The 12,141-nt window shown below is 43.2% G+C and overlaps 1 protein-coding gene across 1 annotated transcript in view; it reads right to left on the bottom strand.

The window, feature by feature from the left end:
* MYO7A (myosin VIIA) overlaps positions 1-11,260 on the bottom strand; it is a gene marked incomplete at its 3' end in the record, with an annotated part of 60,707 nt that extends 49,447 nt beyond the window's left edge. Inside the window, exons 1-3 of the mRNA XM_079549432.1 lie at positions 11,198-11,260; positions 7,796-7,909; positions 6,583-6,735 (exon numbers count right to left, since the gene is read on the bottom strand). Coding sequence (XP_079405558.1) covers positions 6,583-6,735; positions 7,796-7,894 — 252 coding nt within the window. The 5' untranslated portion in view covers positions 7,895-7,909; positions 11,198-11,260. The remainder of the gene's footprint in view (positions 1-6,582; positions 6,736-7,795; positions 7,910-11,197) is intronic.
* Between the last annotated feature and the right edge of the window lie 881 nt (positions 11,261-12,141).

The following is a 12,141-nucleotide window of genomic DNA, read 5'->3' as shown; positions in this document are numbered from 1 at the left end:
TATACAATTTAGTTCAGAAACAGCCTTGCTCATGCACTAGATGGATTCAAGCTTTAAATCATATTTCCGATGCCCCTCAGTTAAGATTTAGAGTTCCAAGTCAAGCTCATATTTGCAAAAACACCCCCTGAGCCAGTATGCGTCCATATACATTTAGTGCTCTGCACAAGTTCTGAGAAACTAAAGATGTGAAGGACCTGGAGATCATTGCCTCAAACCAAGGCCTGCTGGATCCACACTGTTCCTGACAGATACCTACTTAACTGCTTTTTAAAAATCCACAGCAGAGCTGCTAGCACCTTCCTCTGCAGTCTGTTCCTCACTACATCTTTGTCTAACCAAATTTCTCCATGCTGCAGTTTAAACCTTGTCTGTACACAAAGAAACGGTTCATGAAGTCCAGACATACTTCCTCTAAGCCACATCCTAGTCATTCTGAAAATGCCTCTTGTGCATCCCATGCTCTCTGTTGCACACAGATAAGCGAAGTTGTCCTGGGCCTTTGGCATCAAAACTCTTTGTGATGTCACATGCTTTCATTTCTGCCTTTCCAGGAGTTATTTTTCTTGAGCTTCTCAACAAAGGACTCAAGGCCTTAGCCTTCTCACTCAGATCAGTTCTGAGGTTAGGAGGTTTGGACATATCCCAGCTCAAGTCTGAGAGTAAAGATGCCGTCCCCCAATTTCAATTGTCTAAAAATTACTGTCTAGAGCATGCAAGTCAACAGAGATCCATCTTAGGATAACCAACAGGTTCATCTCTCTTAATGACTACAGTAATAACTACCAGGCTCTGAGCAGTACGACTGAGCTGTAGATGTCCTTGTTCATTGCAGGGAAGTTGCACCAGCTGTTCTTCACTCAGAGGGTGGTGACACACTGCCTAAGGAGGTTGTGGATGCCCCAAACCCGGAGGCATTCAAGGCCAGGCTGGATGTGGCTCTGGGCAGCCTGGTCTGCTGGTTGGTGACCCTGCACGTAGCAGGGGGTTGGAAACAGATGATCATTGTGGTCCTTTTCACCCAGTCCATTCTGTGATTCTACGATTCTATGATCTTTAAAAGTTCTTTCCAACTCAAATGAATCTATGATTCTATGAAAAATGAATTCATTTGCCTTCTCTAGGCTAACTTTTGACAACTAATGTTATGAAAGCTGAATCTCCCCTTTCATTTCTCAGGAGATCAGTTACAAAAGTGTCCCCACTGCTGCAAATATTTTTCCAGGAAAAAGCAACAACAAAAACAACAAAAACCCTCATCATTTCAATATAAAAATATATCCTTTCAGCTGCATGACCTAAAACAAACAAAAAAAAGCCTTTGGAACAAGGACCCAAAGTGTCTCATGTAAGGATGCTTATATAGCCTGTAGATAACACAGCCCCAGGATGAGTTAACTTCATCAAAACATCAAAACTTGTTACCTCTGAATCATGAAGGAATGGGCTTCAGTGGAGATAGATAGGTGATAATTTCTTTATTAACTACCCGCTTCCCGCCTGCTCCAGCTTCTTGAAAGGCAGCCGGTAGGTGGCAGTTGTGTTCTGCATTAGGGATGCTGGAAGCCCTTAGGGGCTGGCACATTGCGGGCCCCGTGGGCAACACCAGAGAACAGATTTCTGCTCAGCCCAGGTGAGGTTTGAATTTATAGAAGCAACTAATAGAGAAAGTTGTGGTCTTCTCTGTAATAGTAGAGTAAATGTCAGGAAAGGAGAAAAGCTCCCGAAGCCCAAGGACAAAACTGTCACAAATACAAAGGGTGGAAATTGGCTGCGAAATAACTTAGACTGGGTGTTAGAAGAAGCTACTGAAGTAAGGAAGCACCAAAGTCCCTGAGCAGCCTTCTACAGTGACAGAGAAGGTAAATTTAGCGTTCAGAGAAGGACTGAGCTCAATTTCTGGGTGGCCTTATGACACCAAGGTTGCCACTGACCCTTGAGTTTCCTTCCAGCACTGGGTGAGAGACTTGCAACACCATTTTCCTCTTCATAATTCATTACCAGGTTAATTTGAGGAGTATTTCTAGTCTTCCTTGAGCATCTTCTCAAAAAGATTGACACTTTGCAGAGATTTCTGAAATCTCTGTGTTTCAGCCACATTGGTCTGACCTACCCAAACACAGCCAGCAAGCTTATGAAAGGAGTTAACCATTAGTTGCAGGAATGCACTTCCTGGATGCTCTTGTTGACCCTTCCCTTGTGATTTACAAAAGACTTTGTCAGCACAAACCCCTGTACTATTGCTTGCTTTCCTAGGTCATTCCTAGTTGATGAATGTTCACAGTTTGCCCACTTCCCATGAAAAACTTTGTCTGCTTTGCTGATGACAGGCCAAAGGGCACCTCCAAGGAAGTATTATCTCTTCGGTTTCTATTGCTGGGTGAGAGCAAAGCCATTCTGTATCAGGAAAACCAAGTGTTGCTGATAGGAAGAGGCTCTGCTGTAGCAGACCACTAACATCAGAAACCGCAACTGAAATTCATTACTGCCTGCATGACCTACATCTTAAATAGCCCCAAACAAAATCCTTTCTGAGCCTGCTTCCCTCACTGCTCAGAGCACTGTGGCTGACTTCATCTGGATTTTTATGTGGTTAAAGCTCTACCAAACTTTTCTGCATTTTGGCAACAAGAAAGCAACAGCAGACATGGCTTTCATCTCTAGATAAAGAGATTTAACCTTACTCAAAGTCCAAACTCCCCACCAAATAACCTTGCTATTCAGCATGGTTTCCCCCACTGTGTACAAACCAAACCTCAGGCAAAAACACCCTTGTAGAAGTTTTTTTCATTTGGTTGCAGAAGTTTTGTTGTTTTTTTTTTTTTCCCTGCAAGCTGAGATAATTACTGAGAAGCACTTAAAGCTTTAATCATGCAATACTGCATTGACAGACTGGGGACTTTCCAGCTCTGGGAAGGTCACAACTTCACCACGAGGGCCAAGCTCTGCAGCAAATGGGATGATGCTCTCAATGCATTTGTGAGGCAGCAGCAATGGTAGTGTGCAAATGAAATGAAAACACAACAGAACAGAAACAAGTGATCCAGCGGATGGGCATAAGAATGATTACAAATGACATCTCCAAGAGTCATTACTTACCCTCCCGCCGCAGTTTGTCTTATAAATGTGAGGGAGGAGAAAAAGGAAAATTATATTTTATTAGAGCAGAATTATACCTTACACAAAGCTATGGAGATGAAACAAGAGGACTGAAGACCTATTGGAAAGTTAGCTTTCACTCAGGGGGCTCAGAAATTCTTTCAAATAGTGAAGGCAAAGTCACCAAACTTTGAGACTATACATATTATACCTCAGAAATACAAACCAACGACCAAACAACCAACCAAAGCACCACCAAAAAACCCCAACACTTCATAGAACTGGGTATGCCTACACTTCTTGGCTTTGCAAAACTGCCATCAACATTTACCGTGCTCATTACAAATGTACTCCTGCTAGTGTCTCCATTCTTAAAAGATGAAGATCTGAAGTTGAATTCCTGACCCTGTAATAACACTCACAGAGACAGGGTTGGTTTGCATATATCTCTGTCAAGCTACATGCTCTATGTCATTCCCTGTTCATTGCAGGGGAGTTGGAGTAGATGACTTTCAAGGGACTCTTCCAATTCAAATGATTCTATGATTCTCAGTGTCATTCTGATGCTGATATTACTCTAGCTGCTCTGTGGTGTGGTGTCCAGGATCACATGCTGCCACTTCAAAGCCATTAGTGATGTGGAGTAATCAAAGCACAGTAACTTGGGACCTCTCTGATAAATGCAAGTGGTTTACTGCATGGAGCAGGACTAGCCCAAGGAGTGGGTTCTATTGTTCTATACAGATTCCATTATATTCTATGAATACAACATATCCATTTTATCATACAATCATTTTGTGATTCTATGAAGATCATTCTATTATTCTATGAGTAGGTTGTAATAAAGGAACCTAGTAAAGAACCACCTGCTAAAATTATTTGGTGAGAAAATGAGCTCCTTTAAGCTGCTATTCTCCAAGGATGTACCCATGTGACATACTGCAAAAATAACAACCAAATGTACCTTAGTCTCAGAAAACCAAAGAGCTGTGAAACTCAAGCTCTGGATACAGCCTAAAATCAGATGAACATGCTCCAGGCAGTGTTTGCCTGGTGCTGTGAAGGCAGGTGGAGTGATCAGTTACAATTAAATCAGGGCAAATGGCCACCCCTTACGCAGCAGCAGCCCTGCAGTACACCTAGCTCTGAGACCATCAGACTCAAAGAACTCATGGACAAACCATAATGTTCATGGATTACTCAACCCAAATCACTGCCCAATCTCTCACCTCTGGGTTAGCAGCTGCCCTTTGCATTAGCACTTGTTAGCATGACTCTGCCAAACATCATTCATTCATGTTCATAATCTCCCTGGATGTCTGTGAATGGCTTAGTGAGGGAGCTCAGAGGCAGAGCTTTTGTGAAGGAGAAGCTTTTATCTGTGGACAGTCTGGTATTGCACATGTGAAATCTTATCCAAGGACTTCAATTAGCAAGGCAACAGACATTTGCCTGATGGCTTAGGGACCCCCAGGAGAGATACACAGACATCACTGAAAAAATATCCAGCATGATCCCAAATTTCTCACAGAGACACATGGGATTTCCCTTGGTACCATTATGGAGTGTCCACAAACAGAAGAAAAGGGGTAATGCTGAACAGATATGAAAAGCCTGTTCTCTGAATGAGCCAGTCACCTCCAACTATTAGCCAGCTGTCCATCTTGGGTGGCATCCAGGTTGCCTGAATTCACTTATTCACGTGAGTATGACATCAAACTTAGAAACGGGACAGGTGCTTAGCTGGAATTTGGACTGTAGATGTCCAACCCTAACTTTCCTTCCAACATAATGTTTTCAAGGATATCTGAGCCCCAGCCAGCTCTAAGGCAATTCACCTCATCCACCAGATACCTATGTCTAGACAGACAAAAGGCAATCTTGGATCTGTTGGCTGCAATAATACCTTTGGTGACTATCATGGGTGCTCAGTGCTCAGAGATAACACTTCAGCTACAAATTTGGCCCCGTTAACTTTTGCTATTTGATCATTATAAATGGCTGAGCTCCCCTAATAAGAGCTCCAGTGAGTAACTCAGCTCATCTAACATCTGAATTATTTTCTCATTGTGCCTTTTTCTCTAAACTGACAACGTAAGGCTCCAAACAAGGTGCTTTAGTGAGAAAGGTGCTTGGGAATGTATTGGGAATGTAGGAGTGTCTTTTTAGTAGTTTCGTCCTCTTCCTCTAGAACCGAAATTCACCTATGAAAGAAGGAATTTATTTTGTAGAGTTGGGATGAGAGAATAGGTGGTCAACCATTTCAACAGCCTTTGTAACAGGGTGATGTGTTCTCCATCACTGGGTGATGTGTTCTCCATCACTGCCCAGCTCTAATCCTAAACCATCCTTTCAAAAGGCACTGGACAACAAGCAGAACAAGCAGACCTGATACAGAAAATCAAGGATATGGTCTGTTAGTTCATGCTGTGTGGCAGATCAGAATTCATTGCAATTCCCTCTGGCCTCAAAAGCTAGTAATCTCTAGAGCCTTTTAAAAAGTAGATCTCCAGGTTGCCTTGAAAAGGCCTTCAGAGGCACAGCCGGTACTCACCTGAGTGGCAGAAAGCTGTAGCATGGGACAAATACCCAGCAATAATATCATATTACATAGGTTGTTTTAGTTCATTTACTAGTAGCAAGCATACACTTTCCTCTCTTCCATCACCAGAATGTGCACCAGACTATCCAGTATATAGCATACTGAAAAAAAACAACTCAGAGACTAGAATGCTGACTCTTGTCATATTTGGTTTTTGAGGTGCTGTCACAGGAGAGTGGCTCAGTTCCTGCTGGCTCCCTGTAAAACCCTTGATTTCTGGATGCCTGTTGGGGTTGGAAAAGCTGCAGTGGGCCCACAAGTTGTTACACGACCAAGCTAACCTAAGGAGAGGTACTACTATCCTAAAAGTTCAGCTGTCAGGATCTCAGAGGTTATAAACACAGATGGGGTAGGTACTTTGGAGCTCTTCTCTGAGATGCTCACTTCATAGTACATGGTTATTCCTATGTGCATCTTCTCATCCTTTCTCCAGCCCTTGAACCTCCAGCCATAGCTCTTTTCACCCACTTGGGCTGGATGACTTAACAGTTCAGTGAGAGAATGCAGAAAGGCCACATCCAGCTAATAGTTACCCAAGTCTTTTTTCTTTATGGTTACTACACCCTGCATGTGGCCTGGGTTAAACTAATTACTCTATGTGCATAAACTTGACATGTGTTCTGAAAACTTCAACAGGGACTGCGTGGAGAGGTGACCAGGACTTTGCTCATCACATGTAATAGGATCTCCAGCTTCCCCTGGAGCAATTGTAAACTTTGCAATGATTTTTCCACAGAAGAACAACATACCAGTGCAGATACACTCAACTATTTGGGTCCTAGAAATCCGGAAATCAGGGAAAAACTCATGTGGGTTTCAAAGAGCTGAGGAGAGCTGGAAATACAGTGCAAAGAGTAGATGGAGGTGGGGTAGATACTCACGTAGATGAGATGCTCCCGGTAGCGGATCAGCAGGTTCCTAAGGATTCCTGCCTCATTCAGGTCCCCCAGCCGGATCATGTCCTCCACTCCGTGGATGGAGGTGGGGTGCATGGGTTTGATGTGGCTGGCATTCTGTGGGGAAATCCAGTGCTCCTGGGAAGAGAATGAGGGCGGGGAAAGATAAGTCAAATGGAAAACCGCTGGGGCAAGGGGCATAAACAGTCCAACCTAGGCAGAAGGACCAAGTAGAAGAGCATGCATGGGAGAGCAATAGCACACAGACCACTTCTATCACTGAGACATGTCAGAGAGTCATTTGAGAGATTCATAGCAGAAGAAGGAAAACATCTTCTGGTTTACTAGAGTGGCAGGAGACATGAGACATTAGCCATCTTGGCAGGAGCATAATCTGGGGCTGCATGGACATCCAGCAGGTCAAAGGTGTTTTTAACAAATAACAATTTGTTCTTCCTTTCAAAGAACTACGTTTCCACATCACTGGTTGGCCCTTTGATGCAAAACATTGTTAAGAATACAAAAGATGATTTAAAAAAGCAGAGAGAGATGCACAAGGTGGTAAATTACACATTTATTGATGTAATTTTATTTAGGCTGATCAATTCTAAAGGACTTCGAAAGTCACTACAAACCAGACACAAGGATCCAACTGAACCAAAGCTTATCAAAAGAGATAAAGGACAAGAAACATCCTCAGGTCACTCTCTGCTTGTAATATGGATGTTCCCTTAAAACAGACTGAGTCATCATTGTACTCAAGAAGCTTCTCACTGTTTCACTCCTAGTACAGCCACAAAGGTAGAGACACAATATTATCCTTCTTTTACACTTATTTCCAAGGACACATAAGAAGCCTGTGATAAAGTCATCAGGAATCTCCTGTTATAAGCCCTTTTCCTCAAATTTCTGGAAACACTGGGAATGAACAAAATTAGATCTATTAACTATGTTTGAATTGGAGTGTTGTGCTGTCTCTATTCCGCTGGAGTTTGGTTCAGAGGTGGGACTGCTTCTGAAGCCACGGCCCAGTTCTAATATCTACTGATATTAATGGAAAGAATCCCATCACTTTTCATCAGATTCAAGTCAAGTTTGGCTTTCAAATACAACCTAAATTCATGCATTTAATCCTACCTGGGTCCTGTGCCCACAACAGTTACAGAGCTGAAGAGCAACCACAACCCTTTATACTTACGTTGCCTTCATCATCCACGACTTGGATCTGTCCAGAGTCGCACAGTTTAACCACCGCTCCAATGGGGACATCGAATTCCCGGCCGGTTTTGAGGTCCATCCACACATAATCCCCCTGCAAACAAAGAGAAGACCGTTACACCTAGTGCTGCAGAAGGCTCAGAATCTCTTGGGAGAAAAGATCCTGAAGTTTTCTACCCAAGACATTGGTACAAGTCAAATGGCTTTCTTTGCAAACCGTGTATCATCCGTTTTTCACAGATGGGTTCTGGGAGTAGGGTTGCAGGCAGGGACACTTCCCCAGGAGGTTTTCCAGCTACAGAAATTTGTAGGTGGGCTCTTTGCATTAATACTTATCAGTATTTTTGTCTACTGTGTGTCTGGCTGCTTCCTGAAGCTGTGCAAAAACGTTGGCAACCATAATCTCAAAGGAAATGTTTAGTGACAGATAGCATGACAATCTGTGTCCTTTTGTGTGTTTCAGAAATGTCTTGCTTCGTTTGAGAACCTGTTTTTGTTTTGGAAGACAGAGTAGAAAGTTAACCTCTATCCATTCCTACCCACCCATAGTGTCATTGGTCATCCTACAAACCTCTGTCAGTTCTGCTGGGCAGGGACTATCTGCTGATTGGCTTTGTGGGTATTAAATGAATGCAAAAAAAGTTTTCCATCTTTTTTTTTTTTCCCCCAATGCAAAAAGCAAAACCAAAAATAATCCAAAACTAAAATCCCAAGCAGGACTCTTTGAAACAAGGCAAAATTATTTTCCATCCCTAACGTCAATGGAATGAGGTGCTACATTTGGGAGCTACTTAGTTAAATTATCATAGAATCATAAAGCTTGGAAAAGACCTCTAAGCTTCCCAAGCCTAAGCCCATCCCCAACCCATCGCCACCATGCCCACCGACCATGTCCTTTTAGTGCCACATCCCCACAGTTCGTGAACACCTCCAGGGACAGCAACTCCACCACATCCAGTTGAGGCAGCCTATTCCTCAACTGACATCTTTGCAGCAACCAAGAAAATGTACTTTTTCATGCAACTGGGTTTGACATTGTGAATTTGTAAGGTCAAGATGCCCGTCTATAATGCCACATTCCTTCAGGCCAGCTCCATCGCTACCTATGAAGCATGGTGGAAATACAGTACCTATTTTCTGAAGTCCTGAAAAATCGCTGAGAGAGAGGAGTGCAAACAACAGAAAGGATTGCTTTGAATGTGCACTGTTATGACCTCTTTGCTCAACAGCCACTATTGACCATTTCTGTGGACGGAGTGCTTATAGATTTTGTTTGACCCCATGGATTGATGAGCAACCTTCTTCAACTCCGCTTCAGGCAGTGGGAATTGGAGACATGCAGCAACATGAAACATGTTCCAACATATACTTGCTCAGAGGGACTTCATCGTAGAATGGCCTGGGTTGAAAAGGACCACAATGATCATCTAGTTTCAACCCCCTGCTATGTTCAGGGTCGCCAACCAGCAGACCAGGCTGCCCAGAGCCACATCCAGCCTGGCCTTGAATGCCTCCAGGGATGGGGCATCCACAACCTCCTTAGGCAATCTGTTCCAGTGTGTCACCACCCTCTGTGGGAAAAACTTCCTCCTAAATCTTAGAATCATAGATTGTCTTGGGTTGGAAGAGACCTCAACAATCATCTAGTTCCATACCACTGCTGCAGATAGGACTGCGTGCCACTACCCAGACTACACACCTGTCACAGTGATGGCAGGCTACACCAGGGATCAACACCTAGAGAAATTATATACACAATGATTCACAGACATTCTGAGGTGGTTCCCACACTCGGAAGCTGATTGCTAGGCTTCACCTGGATGTGAACAGTCACACTGCTTACATGCAGTGAGGATCTGGCCCTTTATGTTTCCTTTTCCTCAGTCCTGCTACAGCATTTCAATAAATATTTTCACGCAACTTGTAACAAATATAATCTGATCTTTTTCTCATTAACTGCCTTATCTCACATCCCATAACTTGGTTAAAAGGGAAAAGAACCCACACATATGAAAGCAGTGTTGTGCACACATACATTATAAATCAGCTTATATTAATATTTATTTCTTAGCTCCTTTGATCCAAGACTCTGAGAGTGTTTCAGAGTGCTCAGCAGTATTATCTCACCTGCAGAGCTGGGCAAATTCATGCACAAGGTAGGTAACTTGATCAAAGTGTCAGCAAGAGCAGAGCTGGGGAGTTCAGACCCTGCTCAGCAGAAAGCCCTTCTGACACCTCATCAGCTGAGTAAAAATTGCTATAGCTCGAGAAAACAAAAAATTGTAACATTCCTTTTTTTCCCTTAAAAAAAAATATATACGTATATATAAATAAATAGCTGTAAAGGCAGCCTGCTTCATATATTCTGTTACACAACTGAGATAAAAAGGCAGTCTGCTATCCCCAAGGTAAATTGATCCTGTACTACCACTAGAACAACTCCCGTGCTTTGACTACCTAATGCACAGGCTGCTTGTCCCCCCAAAATACTATTTCTAAACACGTTTTAATGCCATTCTTAATACTGATGGAAAAAAAAAACACACAAGTCTCATGGGATGGGCTAAGCTAGTAAGATCAGGAAGGTCCGACTGGGTTAAAAAATAACATCACTTTTAAGACTGCCGACCTATTTCCTTCCTCCACTTTAATGAATTTTATGTAAAACCCATAAATCAGTTGACATTTCTTCCACTAATGCAATCACTTTTGGAGCAGCCCAAATAACAGCAAATATATTGGGGATTTCAGGGCGTATCGGGGTGATTTATGCATTTATCAGCTCCAGTGGATTGGCCTGTAAGTTGCATAACCTCCCTCATGCCTGGAGTAATGTTGTTCATTTTCCAAAACAAGCAACAGAAGAGTGAGAATGCCACCGAGCACTTTACAGTGTTGACATAGAGTCTTAGAATCATAGAGCCATTAAGATTGGAAAAGACCTCAAAGATTATCTCATCCAAGCATCCATGTATCACCAATATTGCCCACTAAACCATGTTCCATGTTCCAACTGTTCCTCCCCATGAAGGAGGTGCTAGAGCCTTTCCAAAGGCTCTGTGGTGGACTCTGCCCTTGGGACCTCACAACCTAAGGGCAATAACAGTCAAAGAGTGGGGCAAGAGGAGGGAGCACCGTGATGGGCACATGCAGAGATCAGCTCAATTAACAAAGAGGATGTTTAGGAGGGGCTTCCAAGTGCAAGGACAACAGGGCTGCACCATGGGAGCAACAGCACCTGGGATGGGGGGCCTTAAAGACTCAGGAGGAAAGACTCAGGTGAGAGAAGCTGAAGGATGTAATCAGACAGAGAGATCTATTGTTCTATTAAGTAGCTTAAAAGCTCCCAGCCATGCTAGTAGCCTGGGACCCCCTATCTTACCGCTAGAATAGTTGCAGGCTTCAGGGCCTGATTGACGTTGCGGAGCAGTGTCCATTTGCCCTGGTCTCTGTCCTGATCTTCCACCACCTCAGCACATGGCTGCATGAAGACGACTTTCTTTCTCTTCAGCATTTCCAAAATCTTGCAGTTGTGTTTGCCACCCTCTGCCTTCTATACTTTTTCCACCATGAATGCCAGAGAGACGTGGCCGGTTTGCTTCAGACCTTTGGCATGGTCATGCCTGCTGCATGTAAGGCACCCACTGACCTCATTCACAATCTGGCTTTTGGTAAAGATCTTCTAGTATAAAAACTTCCACCCGCCAGTCATACTCTCCATGTACAACTCGATGTTGTGGGATCCTCAAAGCAAAGTGAAAAACATTGCTACTCTTCACTTAAATTCTTCCAGTCTCTCCAGTAAGGAGTGAAGCTTAGTCAGAGACCTGAAGGACACTGCAAACACCAGTCCCAAAGAAACGACTGCAAGATTAACAGAAAAATTCTTCATTTCCCCTTGACTTCTCTTCGGTTCTTTACTTTCGTATTGAAAAAAAAAATGCTGCCAGTTTGAGGATATCCAGCGCAGAACACACTTGGGTGCTGATTAATCCACAAATGCAGTCAGTCTCCATGCAACACATGGCATTTAATTAACCTAATACCTTTACATACCAAATTAACCAAAGCGCAACGGGAACTCAAAACCAGAGGCCATCTGCATTTTCTTTAAACTGATCACCTTGAGTAGATCCATAGCAACTGAATTTTAAATAATTGAGTGGATGGTGTTTGGAGCAGCACAACCTCTGAGAGAAACACCTGGGCTGTGAACAAAAATGTGCTAAACATGGGGACCATGGAGATAAGAATGTTGCACCTACTCTACAGCTCTCTCTACAGACCCTTTTCTTGAATCCCTCTTTCTGTGTAAAAACTGTTCTC

Source organism: Tetrao urogallus (assembly GCF_951394365.1).
Source record: "Tetrao urogallus genome assembly, chromosome: 1".
In the NCBI taxonomy this organism is placed as follows: Eukaryota; Metazoa; Chordata; class Aves; order Galliformes; family Phasianidae; genus Tetrao; species Tetrao urogallus.
The sequence above is the reverse complement of the archived record's forward strand: the minus strand, read 5'-3'. Positions and strand labels throughout refer to the sequence as shown.